Source organism: Myodes glareolus, chromosome 2, assembly GCF_982192425.1.
Source record: "Myodes glareolus chromosome 2, mMyoGla1.1, whole genome shotgun sequence".
Taxonomy (NCBI): domain Eukaryota; kingdom Metazoa; phylum Chordata; class Mammalia; order Rodentia; family Cricetidae; genus Myodes; species Myodes glareolus.
In genome coordinates, this window is record NC_142027.1 from 50,725,136 (window position 1) to 50,739,476 (window position 14,341).

The 14,341-nt window shown below is 43.4% G+C and overlaps 1 protein-coding gene across 3 annotated transcripts in view; it reads left to right on the top strand.

Annotated features, from left to right (window-relative positions):
• The window catches only part of Drd3 (dopamine receptor D3), a 60,189-nt gene extending 52,545 nt beyond the window's left edge, over nucleotides 1-7,644 (top strand). Inside the window, exons 5-8 of one of the 3 annotated variants that reach the window (XM_048422682.3) lie at nucleotides 821-1,017; nucleotides 2,099-2,176; nucleotides 4,650-4,995; nucleotides 5,763-7,644. In XM_048422682.3, coding sequence (XP_048278639.3) covers nucleotides 821-1,017; nucleotides 2,099-2,176; nucleotides 4,650-4,995; nucleotides 5,763-5,959 — 818 coding nt within the window. In that variant the 3' untranslated portion in view covers nucleotides 5,960-7,644. The remainder of the gene's footprint in view (nucleotides 1-820; nucleotides 1,018-2,098; nucleotides 2,177-4,649; nucleotides 4,996-5,762) is intronic. The other 2 variants (XM_048422684.3, XM_048422683.3) reach the window with 2 other exon arrangements.
• The last annotated feature ends 6,697 nt before the right edge of the window (nucleotides 7,645-14,341 follow it).

The following is a 14,341-nucleotide window of genomic DNA, read 5'->3' on the forward strand; positions in this document are numbered from 1 at the left end:
AGCAAGAACTCTATTTTTATCTTTATGTGTATATCTGAGCACCAGCGTGTATGTATCTGCATAGTGTGCGTCTGGTACACACAAAGACCAGGAAAAAAGTGTTGGATTTCCTGGAACTGGAGTTACAGGTAGTGGTGAGCTGCCATGTGAGTGCTCAAAAATGAACCTGAGTCCTTTCAAAAGCAGCTAATGCTCCTAACAACTGAGCCATCTCCACAGCTCAGGGGAATAGGGACTCTAATTTAGAGTTCAGGCTCCTTCCCAGCTCTCTTTCTGTTCAAGGCTGGGATTTCCTAATTCCTGTCTTCTCTTCCGTCACCGCCTACCCTACACCCTGGATTCAGAAGAAGCCTTTCCCTGCTGTTGTGTTTGGCCATCTGTTCTGTCCTCCACACCAGCAGACTCTTCCCTAGGTGTGCCATCCTCCCAGCACCTCTGCTCTCCTGTTCTGTGGCCCTCTTTAGCCTCCCAGGCTACATTCCTATGAGTTACAACTGACCATTTGCATGGAAGAGATCGGCTGTCTAGCTAGACTATTTGCTCCTTCAAGGGCAGACACCATGTCTTATTCATCTTCACAGCCTCCATCCAGGTCAGCGTCTGGAATATAATCTCTGGGAAATTTTCTTCTGAAACCAACTGCAAGAAGTCCGAAGATGAATTAGCTTTCTTCCTTCAAGAATACTGAAACACTGACAACATGTGTGCTTGAAACCACGCATTCCTATCCACACCCCCACATCACGTCACGCTCAGCACCCCATACTGAGGACGAATACTTGGATAATGGTGTCGCCTTCTCCCCTTCTCTCACCCGCAGGGGACCCCAGCATCTGCTCCATCTCCAACCCTGATTTTGTCATCTACTCTTCCGTGGTGTCCTTCTACGTTCCTTTTGGGGTGACCGTCCTGGTCTACGCCAGGATCTACATGGTGCTGAGACAGAGGAGACGGAAACGGATCCTCACTCGACAGAACAGTCAGTGCATCAGCATCAGGCCTGGATTCCCGCAGCAGGTAAGCACCTGGCAGGAACTAGCGGACAGCACACCAGCCCCCAGCTTCCAGTCACATGCCCATTCGTGCAGGTGGGGCCAGGATCAACACATAGGAGACAGATTCACATCACCTTCTACTCAGCTGGCATTGCTGTGCTTGGCGGGTAGGAGAGCCAATATTGAGAGTATACCGGGTCTTCCTAGATCTCCCTTGCGTGGAAAGCTGATGGCATACTTTCTAGATTGCTCCACTTCTCTTTGTGGTAGTAGAGCCTTCCACAGCAGCAGTTCAGTTGTCCTCCTGACAAGGTTTGATGTTACTGAACTGGGATGGGGGCAGGGTAGCATTTCACTGTACTGTACCATGCACTGTTTGCCCAGGGCTTATTTTTTCTCTTGAAACTACTCATTTCAGGAATTGTCCACTGGGGCTTGTCTTCCTGATCTGTCCCTGTGTCAAGGCACTGAGCAGCTGGTGGGTCTTTCTAGACTCTACAAAGGATGTGTAGTGCCTCAGCACTGATCTTTAGTCTCTGAGCTTTAGATTTTGATTTCATTACTGCCTGGCATATGGTGGCCTCTCTGCCGTGAATACCAATCACTTCCAACCAACTAGCATAAGGACCGTTATATCAAACGGCCACTGTCTTCATGGAACTTGGAATCTGGACATGAAAACAGACCTCACCTCCACTCAAAAGGCAATGAGACACTCCTAACTGACTAGGATGTTTGCCAGATGTGATGTGAAAGCCATGAAGTGCCCAAATAGAAAGCACCATAGACATTACGAAAATGTCCAATGTGCTCAAGACAGGGTTTTCTGGGGAGAGAAAGAACTGAGTTTAGTTTTAAAGACAGAACTAGTTAGGGTGTCTAGTACAGTCTCTGGTGACCTGTGTAGAGGTCAGACTCTCAAAGTCCTAGGACTTAAATAGAAAAAGGTTATTGGTCCCCATGAAATAGGAGACCGTGACCTAAGGCTTAAGATACAAGCATAGTGCATTCCAAGTACTGCTATGCTACCTAATTGCATATGATATGGCTCAGTTTTGTAGAGATTATCCCCCAACTGATTGTTTCTTCTTCAAATACCCCAGTCTTCCTGTCTGCGGCTCCATCCCATTCGACAGTTTTCAATAAGAGCCAGGTTTCTGTCAGATGCCACGGGACAAATGGTAAGTTGGCCATGTCTTGGATTAAGGGGAAAGAGTGAGAGGTCTTTTCACTAAGATGTTGTTCTGTCTGGATCTCATTCCTACCACAAGGTGGAATGTCTCACTGACCTCACACACATAATATATGCCAAGACCCCAGAGTCTGTGTGATTAAAGTCAGAACAGGTTTTCATCCAGTGACATTCAGAAATCATGGAACTAATGGGCTAGATCTCAGTGACTAGAGTCAATAACTTTCAGATGTGGTGAGGATGCCATCTAGAGTCACCTGCAATGGAGGGAATAGGGTGTCAGTGGACACATAGAAAGATCCAGAGAAAGAAAAGTTTCAAGTGTCCTGTTTGTTACTGACTGTATACAAAACCATGACAATTTCATGGTCCCCCTAAGCCTCATCTTTCCAATTCAAGTCAGTTCTTGGCATGCGTCACTAGCGTAGTGCAGCAAAGAACCTAAAGATGTCAAATACAAAACCAGGGTTCCTCTTCCCGAACTCACATTAGAAATTAAACTTGAAAAACAGATAATGATGAAGAGTTGAGTCTTGTCCAGTCTCTCTCTAATTAATTAACAGCTCTGTGCACGGGCCTGATGTAGCAATTAGAGACTCCTGCTGAAAATGAGAACAGATAGAGAAGCAGTTTAAAACCGACGTGACAGATTCATGGTCTGAGGAGATGCCAAGGCTGAAGGAGAAGTGTTGACTTCACAGGAAGGATTGGAGAGTCATGAGGCTGCATTGCCAGGAGTGTGGAGAATTAGGTTCTGTCCTACCATCTGGAAATGGTAGTCTCTCTGCCAGCCAGCCATCTACAGAGAAATCCGTGTTTCCCACATCAACTATGGAGGTAGGGCTACGGATTTACAGAGCAAACTGAAAAACACCGTCACCAGCATAGAATCTTGGAAGAGTCACTTTCTTCCTGTAGGACAGAATATTCACTTTGGTGACATGGAACTGGAATGGTCTTCAGTTCTAAAGACACTGCCAAGAACTAATCCCCAGTCCCAACTAGAACACCAACAAGTAACTTTCTGAAGTAACGCACTAGAAGTTAAATATTGTGATTTTCAGATAATAGGTGCCAGCTTAATCATAATTATTGTCTTGATTATAGATTGGCTTCATATAATATAGTTATATTAATTAGGAAATTAATTAGGAAATTCTATCAAAATAAAAAACCAACTGTTCTGAAGTCTCCAACTTGAGGAGTCATATGTGAATCTCCCCTTGTCTGGGCTTTGTCAGGTACCAAAGCTTCCCGCTTAGTGGAGAGACAGGAGAGAGGAAGGGTAAAGAAGGAATAGCTGGCTTTATGACTTTTGTAGTAGAAGTTGAAGAATCCTATTTCCTACTGAAGATTGACACAAGTGTCTAATCTTTCAAATATGAAAAGTTCAAATGTCAAACACATATATACCCCCTTCCCCAGGCAAAACTATCAGAAAAAAAATCACATTCTATTTCTTCCTAGGTTTTTTTTTTTTTATCTTACATTGAAGTTTAGAGACAGTTAGCTAACATCCTGAAGGATAACATCTACTAAGTTGAAAAGTTATGATACAAATCTTAGGGTTTTTTCTCCCCCTTTTAAATATTGATATTTAAACTTCCAAAAATAAAAGTATGGCACATACCTATAACCCAAGTATTTGGGAGCTGGAGGAAGGAAACTTGATGGCAAATTCAATGCCAGCCTGGGCTATATGATACCCAATCTTATAACAAAATGGAATTAAATATTTAAAAAGTTTTAAATGAAAAGACAAAACAAATCCAGAGTCAGCATCAGCTAGCTTCAGCAGTTATCAATTTGGGACCAATCTTATTTCATCTGTGCTCCAACCTACAAATACACACATACCCTTAAGAATCAAATCCCCAGATTAGAAAGATAGCTCAGTGGTTAAGACCCTGGTTCAACTCCCAGCACCCACATGGCAGCTCACAACTGTCTGTAACTCCAGTTCCAGGATGTCCCCTCACACAGAGAACATACAGGCAAAACACCAGTTCATATTAAATACATACATACATGCTACATGTATACATACAAACATACATAAATCTTTTTAAAAAAAGAATCAAATCCCGAGTATCTAAGGCCCATACATTTCCATCTCATAGGTGCTTCTTACTGTTATTGTTTGTTTAAGAACTCAAAGCGTTTGTCTTGTAGGGTTTCCCACGTTCCAGATTTTGCTGACTACATCCCAGTGATGATGGCACTTAATATGTTAATTGCTATAGCCAGGCCTTTCAGACTCAGAAAGGCAAGACTACAGTGCTAGGGTGCCTTCTCATGGATTGCTATGGAGATGGAATATGTCCTGTGGGGTTGCTGCTTTTCAGTTGTAAAGTCAGATATAGATGTAATGTCCCTACCTTCCCATGGTCCCGACACGCCCCCTGTAGGATGTACACAAGGAGGGTATCCTCCTTTTTCTTTTCATTATCTTTCCGTTTCAGGAGCACATAGAAGACAAACAATATCCCCAGAAATGCCAGGACCCTCTCTTGTCACACCTGCAGCCCCTCTCTCCTGGCCAGACCCACGGGGAGCTGAAGCGCTACTACAGCATCTGCCAAGACACTGCCTTGAGGCACCCGGGCTTTTCAGAAGCAGGAGGAGGGATGAGCCGGGTGGAGAGGACACGGAACTCCTTGAGCCCCACCATGACACCCAAGCTCAGCTTAGAGGTTCGAAAACTCAGCAATGGCAGGCTGTCCACCTCTCTGAAGCTGGGGCCCCTGCAGCCGAGGGGGGTACCGCTTCGGGAGAAGAAGGCCACCCAGATGGTGGCCATTGTGCTTGGTAAGTCCGAGTTGCTAATTTGGGTCGGGTTAGATGGTTCGTTGAAGCTAGTGCTGGATGCTGCAGTGGGGCTATCACAGCTGCATTGAAAGAACATTGGAAATTCAATTATAAAATATTTATAATACAATTGAAAAGGTTTCTGTATGAACATTAACTCTTATGAAAACTCGAAAGAACAAAATGAAATTTATGAAGTCACTAAATTTAGGTTACAATATAGAATGATAATGTATAAATTGAGTGATAATGGTTCAACGAAAGTGTCTGGCACGCTTTGGGTATTTAATAAATATTTACTTATTTTAAAATATAAATGAGAAAATAAGAAGGCAAAACTTGGCTGTCATATGATATGGTGATACCTAGATCATCTTAGATAAGAAAAAAAGAACAAAATAGATCCATCAAGATGTCAAAAGTGATTATCTTTGAGTAGTGGGTGGTTCTTTCCTTTCTGTATTCCTGTATTTACCAAGTTTTCTACTATGTATATGGCCTGTTTTCAATTTTATAGTAAAAAAAAAACCTTAAATTCTAACATCTAATTAATTAAAGTTTGCTAAATCACAGATGCCACATAGCATTAGTGAAAGAAAAGGCGAATCAGTGAATGGAAGCCAAGCCAAGCAAACAGAAAGTAGATGGCGTATAGAACTCCCAGCATGGTGCCCAGGAGCACCCAGAGATGGCTTATGGGCTGTTTTCATACGTGAGGAAAGTGGCGAACAAGCCCCTCACCCGCATCCTCTTTCTTTGCCACCCAGGGGCCTTCCTTGTCTGCTGGCTGCCCTTCTTCCTGACTCACGTTCTCATTACTCACTGCAAGGCTTGCCATGTGTCCCCGGCACTTTACAGAGCCACAACATGGCTAGGCTATGTGAACAGCGCCCTCAACCCCGTCATCTATACCACCTTCAACGTGGAGTTCCGCAAAGCCTTCCTCAAGATCCTGTCCTGCTGAGGGAGGAGAAGAAGCCGCACTCACTTTACCCACTTCCAGATGCCAGGCAGGTTGGACCCCTGCCCACCAGGGTCTGCCTGAAATGACTACACTGTGTTCTGGCGTGTGTGGTATGAAGATTCGTGAAGCAGGACAGCCCTGGTTAGGAATAACCAACTGTTTATTCCGCAATAGAATGGTCTACCTCCCCAGCTTACATCTGACTTCATTCTGCCAGGCTTCAGATTGCTAAGTGCTGGGTAATAACTCAGAGAGATGTTGATAAGAAGTGTATGGACACACACAGAGAATTGTCACTGGAGACATGATGCATTGGAGTGAAAGAAAAATGAACAGGTCTCGGCAGTCTCACCCTGCCAGGGGTCCTTGAAATCACAGCCAGGAAGCCAGCCGTCTTGTAGACAGTCGGTTTTTCTTCTTTCAGACCCGTAATTAACTGTCAGCACAGTTAACCTTGCGCATCCATGGGACCCATTTGCTGTTTTCCTTCACTCTATCCTGAAACACGAAAGGCAAGGCCAATGTTTAAACCTTTCCGTAGGATGGAATTGGCTGCACTTGGTGAGGACAGAGCAGACACTGTCCCACATTGGGACTTGGGTTTTGTTTCCACCCTTACTGCCCTTACAGTGCACGTTAGCTCTGGCTTGGGGAGGGGGTCCTATGCTTTATTCCCTGACAATCTCAAGACAATTGTAGTGTCTTGATTTCTGGAATCATTCAAGACAAGACGGTTAACGAAGGTAAGTTTTCCCTGCAGTGTCATGGCTGAGCTTTGTGGTTTAGAAAGTGCCTTCTGTTTGCTATTCATCACTAGGTTTTCCTAGCCAGGAACTTCTGTCTGCTCGACAGAGGCCCAAAACATTCAGGCCTTGATAACCACCAAGTGTGTGGAAAGTGCTAGTCGCCTCCCAGGTTCTGAAGAGATGAGTATGGCCGAAGCAGTCTCTTCTCAAAGACTTTACTCTCCCCTGGCCCTGACGTTTGCCCATGTGTGATAGTGACTTTCCTGGTAGGGGTCAGCCACCCCAAGTCATCACATGATGACCTGTGAAACCTAAGTCAGAGCCTCGCCACGACTCTGACAACTGTATTCAGAGCATAACAGAAGCCGGGTGTGACAACTCAAGGAAAAAAACCACCAGAAATAACAGGTAAATGGCATTCAAAATTGCATTTAGACGGAGCTATAATATATACATCATTTACCTTCGCACCTACAGAACTTATTCTTTTTATTGATTTCAGAATCAAGGTCAAATTAATAGAAAATTTATGAAATGCTGTCAGCCTGAACTTCAATAAATTTACCTTTCAGAGCATTAGTATATAGCATGATAGATAGTGGCTGGCTGGCATGCTGTTAAAACTTTAAAGAGCCCGACAACCTCACAAAGGATTCAAGGCCTCACCCACCCTATCCTTATTTGTCTGACCCTAATGAGTTAGTTGCCTGGTAGTCGTGAATGCTTTGGTGCCAGAACTTCAAAGTCTTATTATCTATAAATTTGCTATTGTACCACAGTATGAAAACCGGAATCCTCTCTGTCCACTGCCTCTTATATTGAGTGCCATAAAGTATGATTGGTTTTTGTTAAAGGCAAAGCTGATTCCTGGACACTTAAATCTGCAAAAATAAAGGTTTATGATTTCTAAATTTCCCCATTCAAAATAAATAAAAACAGATGAGCCTGTGGGGTAAAATATTATAGAGTTCTATGTAAAAATAATGAGAATCTAGAGGCAGAAATATAAGCATTGGTATCAATACCTTTGTAAGGAAGAATGACAGCAATTAATTTTTTATTCCATTTCATTTTATTTTATGTATTTAAGAGTTTTGCCTGCCTGTATGTATGTGCACCACATGCATGCCTGGTATCTGCAGAGGTCAGAAGAGGTCCTTAAATCACCTGGAACTGAAGCTGCCATGTTGGAACTAGGACCTAAGCCCAGGTCTTCTGCAAGATGGCAAGTGCTCTTAATCACTGAGCCATCCCCCCAGTCCCTTTTATCTTTTCTCGGTATCAGATAACTAACCTTTATAATAACCTTAGGTAAAATGACTTTATTTTATAGATGAAGATACTGAGACAGAGAGAGGTTAAACACTTGCCCGCAGGTCAAGTCAATAAGTGGTAGGGATTTGAATGTGCATGCATGATTCCCATGCTGGCACATGGCTTCCTGCCAAAGAGGAGAGGTGGAAGAGAGTCTAAGATGAACTTAACCCTACCCCACCAATCATCTACTGTAGCCAAATAACTTTCCTACATTTTAAAACTATGTCTCCACTCTGGCAGTATTTGTCCATGAAACCATCTCAAAGCTGAATTTGGGGTTATTAAACACTATGAATCCTATTTTTTTAGACAACAAACAGGTATAAGTATTGTGCACATAAATTGTCTGCTTAGCAGACTATAAGCTTCTGGTGGGACATAAAGCACTTAGCCAAGTACCTCAACTTCCCAGAATCCAGCCTAAGATATTGGTTTCATTCTCCTGCCATGTTCATAGGCAATCCATACTCTCTAGAGAGTGATTGGTTTTGCATTCTCCTTCACTTACATAAAAAAGAACCAAGGCTTGGAACTGCGGCCCCAGTTGGTTAATGAGAGCCAGTTGTACCAAATCCCAGCTCCTTGTTCATTCCATTTTGCCACATCCCCAAAAGCACTTGTAAAAACTTTTAGCTCCATATAGATACAATGTAGAGTTATACTGTCACTTCTACCATTAAGCTGTAAAGCTCCTATTGGCTCCACAGTCTCTGTACAATTGACTCTATTAGTCTGTACAGTGTCTATGTCCCAGATTTTTTTGGTCTTGTCCAGGAAGAACTTCCAAGAGAAATCCCAAACATACCTCCAAAGTCCTCACTGCATCCTCTTCATCATAAGTCCCTCTTACCGCCCCTCTCTTCCTCCCCACCATGAGCCAACACCTTCAATCTTAGGGCTTACTATTTTCATTGCCAACATGGCTACAAGACTCAAAGAATGTTGGACCGAACAAATAAGGGCATAGTTCTTGGGGAAACCTCTTTCAGAACCCAAGGAAATAGCATTCTTTCCCAAACTGTTGGAGTAAACTGCAAACAGCACAGGCATCTTAGCATATTCTAGTCAACATTCAACTCAGGGCCATAAGTAAACAGATTTCTCTTCTAGAGCATCATCCTTTAATATTTCATTACTCGCTTTCTTAAATCAACCACTTATTAGGTAAGTACAAGTTTCTCACCTTCTGATATATCACGGTACATGAAGGCATAGTCATTGCCCCGGGTCCTCAAGAAGCCTCTAATCTAGTAAGGAGGTTATTTATGTGCACAATGCTTACCTGCTTGTTGTCTGTTTTTTTTTTTTAAAAAAAAAAGTAGGATTCTAGGTGGTTAGTATCTCCAAATCCAGTTTTGAGATGACTTCCTTGACAAATAACTATCAGAGTCGAGATGATTTTAAAATGTAGAAAAGGTATTTCAGAAAGAGTAGTCCCCCAAAACACTAAAAGTCAGAACAAGCAAAGAGCATTGAAGCAATCAGAAATAACAGTGTCTGACTATAGGAATGACGCAGTAGGGATGGGCTGTGTCCTTCCATCATTTCTCAATATCTCTTGTAGCTCTGGATCAAGTAACAGCGAACTGATGGTACCACTTGTCACAGAATACATCTAGAACTTGGACCCTAGATCCCCATGTGTGCCACACACACTGTGGAGAGTCCACCACTGGTTTGGGTGCCTATTCCTTCTGTGCTACCCTGGGTTTCAGCAAACGCAGACTTTAATCTGAATTCTTGTATCTTCACTGTGAAGGCGAGGGGATGCCTAGTTGAATGGACTTGGTATCAGAAAGGGTTCCAATTAGGCAACACAGAGGCTGGATCAGAAATCAAGGGAGGTCAGTCAAAGAGATTTGTTTTTGTGAATTCTTGGGTCAGAAACACACAGAGAGGCAGAGAGGTTAAGAGTGTCATTTACAAATAGTTATTTGCCGGAGATCCTGGCTCCCAGGTCTGTGCTCGTCATTTGGTATCTGGTGACATTAGATGACTGGAAAGGCTTAATTTGAATCAATACACAGGGAGCAGAGAAGAGATGACAGGCAATTAACTTGATTCCTCCATTCTACCTAATTGTCTACTCATCGGCTGAGGAAGCAAGTGAGTTGCCATGACTACCTCCTGACACAAAGACTCAGTGCAGGTGATGCCATTGTCAGCTCATCTCTGTGGCACATGCTGGCAGAGGCAGAACCTGAGAGTCCTGGCCAAGTGCAAGACCTAGGCCCACTCGTTTCCTCAACCCTCACCTCAATTAATCATCTGCCTCCACCACTGTGCAAAGAATTTCTGCTTTGTGGAGAGCCTGGCTCCTGGGAGGAGAAGCTGCAGACTTCTGAGGATGTCCGTGCCCCCAGGTGGAAGCAGAGATGACTCCATGTTGGCTTTAACCCTCTTATGGGAAACACAGTGTTCAGACATGAGTTGAGGGCTGAAGTCCTAGGGCTAGCATGGACACGTAGCTTCAGGCAAGTGCTTTAACCTCTGAGCTTCACTTTACTCATGAGAAAAATGGAGACCTAAAGTCCTGGTCTTTCTTAGGAAACCATTTGAAGATAAAATCACCAGCTAGTACTTCTCCTTGTCTATGCCTGTTGCGACAGCAAAAACCTGCAGACAGGATCATTTACAAGTGATTGAAATTTATTTTCCCACAGTTCTTAAGGTTGGAATATCTAAGATCAAGGCACCAGCAAATTTGTTGTCTGCGTGGGCTCAGTGTCTGTGCCTAAGACAGTGTGTCTAAGATGTGGTAGGGGAGGGCCACTCTAGTTCCCTCTGGTCCATTTGTAAGCTATTAATTCCATTTGTAGGGGCAGAACCCTCGTGGCCTCATTATCTTTTGAACACCTTCCTACTGTTACTGGTTAGGAATAACCAACTGTTTATTCCGCAATAGAATGGTCTACCTCCCCAGCTTACATCTGACTTCATTTTGCCAGGCTTCAGATTGCTAAATGCTGGGTAATAACTCAGAGAGATGTTGATAAGGAGTGTATGGATGCACACAGAGAATTGTCACTGAAGACATGATGCATTGGAGTGAAAGAAAAATGAGCAGGTCTTGGCAGTAGCAGAAAAGCTTCATCAACTATAAAGCCCTAACAAATGCCAAAAGGTCACTCTCATCCTTCGTTTTGTCATTGCTGTTTGCTCCTTAGCTGTCATGCTTGCCTGGCTCATCCCCTTTCCAGATCCTCTTCCTCAAGTTATTTGGTGTAATCTTTCCAACTTCCCCTGAACACCATCACACAAGCTGATTTCCCTTGTCTTTTACTCCCTTAATGCGCCCAGGATACCTGGCTGTCTTTGTAGTCTGACTGCTGGACAAATGCGCAACACCTAACAGGGCCCCTTTCCTGCTCAGAGGGCCGCCTTCTCAAGTAGGCTGTGACCTAACACCCAAGTTGACGATGCCAGAAACTTACTTGCTAAGTCTGCTTTGTGTTCCTGTTCCTCTCCTAATTGTGGATGGGGAGCAGACACTTCTATTTCTCAAAACTGCCTGGCTTTGTCCCTCATGGTGCCCAGTTCTGTCAACCCATCTTCTCCATCTCTTCCAGCCTGGCGGAAGTGCCCTGGTATGGAGCACTAATGTTCAGGGCTCCTGAAACAAGGGAGCCACACGTGGGACCGTTGAAAACAAGAACTGCTCATGGTTCAGAAGTATGGGTCAGGACACTTAGAGGGTTGTGCTCTCTCTGAGGACCCCAGGGACAGATCCTGTCTACAGCGATTACTAGCAGCCCCCTCGATGTGTTCCTTAGCTTTTGGCCACGTAACTCCAGTTTCCATCAGCACGTTCTTGTAGCATTGTGTCTGGGGCTAAGTTTTCCATCTATAAATCATCACATTAGGGCTGCCTTCACCCGATATGACTGCATCTTAACTTGATTACACCTGCAAAGACTCTATCAAATCAAATCATTTATAAGTCCCAGGGTTTAGGGCTTTAGCTTTGTTTGTTTTGTGTGTCTGTGAGTCTGTGTCTGTGTGTCTGGGTAAAATGCAATTCAACGCATAATATATGATGAGAGTGGTCTGGGAGGAAGAAGATGAGATGTGGATAAATTTGGGTATAGATATGAAAGTTGAATTTCATCCCTGGCACACAATCCCTTCGTGGACTGGGTCAACTCTGTAAACTCCCTCAAGTTCCACTTTATTTTTAGTAAAAATATCTAACCTGAATTCCTAGGCAATGCTAATACAAGCTAGAGTTATTTGTAGCAGGATATAAATTATCTGTTGAGCCCTTAAAACTTGTAAACATGCATATTAATAAAAGTCAGAGCTAATTCAAAATCAACCATTTGCTTCTCTGTGTCTTAAAAGGGGGAAGTGAACAGCAAACTCATTGCAGTCGGGGACAATACACGAGAATGTCCTGTTTCTGTCCTGTGCCATGTCATGTCACTCTAGACAGACTGACAGTGCTGCAGGGAAACACTGAGCCCACCCCTCTAAGAAACACTGACCACACCGAGTCTTGCATTACAACTGAGCAGATTCCATACGTCTCCGCATTAAGACCCTTAAAAAGCTTATAATTTATCATAAGCTATAGCCATGAGATTTGAGAATTGAAAAGGACTGTATGTATCTCAGTTCTTAGGGTAGAAATCCCCTCTTGAGCATTTCGGATCTGTCACCATCCACCTATAATAAGGAGCTGGCTCAATACTTCCCAAGACATGTGACAAGTTGTCCTTTAAACAAAATCCTGCCAGGTCTGGAGATATAAACTGTGCGTTTGGCTGCGGCATGCCGGGAGCCACCTTGTTGGTGACTTTTCCCCGGGGCTCCTAGCCACAGCGGGTTTGCATATTCCCTGACAGGGGTGTGAGGATTAGAAAAGTTAGGCAGGAGGAACAGAGACAAGAAAGAGTTGCAGAGACACAGGAAAGCACCAGGAGAACAGCTAAAGTGGATCCTGAATGCTGAATCCTTCTAAATTCTGGGTTCCGAGTTCTAAGTCTGTCCACATTTATTTTTCCATACACTTTCATACCCCGATACAAAAAAGGGGAAGAAGGCAAAAGCCTGCTTTAACATAACACAAAGGACAACCAGAACAGTTACTTATTGAGTACTTTGAGACATTGAGTCATTAATTCTTGAAAAAAGCATTTTCTTGTTTAAGCAGTGAATCCACTCTAGACCAAGTATTCTGAAGGCAACCACTCCATAGGTCAAACCTCTGAATTCAAAAGAAGGAGCAGAAGTATGCTTGAACTCTCTGACCTTTGGTCAGGGTGGAGTGGATGCACCTCTATGGGCCATCTTAATGTCCAGAACACCAGGTAAGCACACCCTAGGTCAGGGTGTGTAGTCACACTTGTTGTCAACAACTTTGACAGATAAGAACACTTGCTTCCTTTCCAGAGGACCAGAGTTTGACTCTCAGCATCCACACAGATGCTCAGCATCATCTGTCACTCTAGTCCCAGGGGATCCGACACCTTCTTTTGACCTCCACAGGCATCAGACATATGCAACTTATACACAAGCACAGGCAAACACAGACAAGCATCCAAACATACAAAATAAAAAGAAACCATGTTCTTAATTTGTAAAAAAGATCCTGATATTATTCAACCCAAATCTGCCTCCTTTTAAAGCCAGTCTTTAGGTTCATCTTCCATACGTGAGGTTAAGACAGCCCTCAAAGTTTCAATTACTCTATCTCTAATTCAAGAAGCATTCTTTTGCACTACCTATCTTGGTTGATTTCCTCTGAATATAGTCATTTCATTAGTTTCTCTTAAACTACAGGACCTCAATAGGTTATGATCCTTTAAATGTTGTTGAATCAGCTCAGAGTGCCATAGATTCATTATTTTCCATGATTGGAATATTCAATTTTTAATGACCCAACTCAAATTGCATTGACTTTGTAGGGCTCATATTGAAATTCTAAAGAGGAAATTTGCATAGAGAATGGAGATGTTTAATGGGCTATGACTTAGGGATCAACACATCCAAGGGGGATGGAGGAAGCAGGGGTAAGTGCAAAGTATAGCAACACAGAGAAGAGTCCCTCTGGAACTATGAAGTAGTTAGACCATTGTGGTCCCAGCCAGTCACTGGATGAGAACTACCTCTGGGGAGGAGGTATGACTTAGGCAAAGGCTCTCTTTGATTGAAAGCTTTTATTCCATTCATAACAACTACAGGAATATATCCCCCAATGAGATCTAGGGGGCACATCCCAGCATCTGCTACTACAATCTACCCTCTGGGGCACTTTTTTCTACTTTCTTCTAGAAACAGAAACAACAGGAGTCTCGTTGGTGCCTCTTCCTATGGAAGC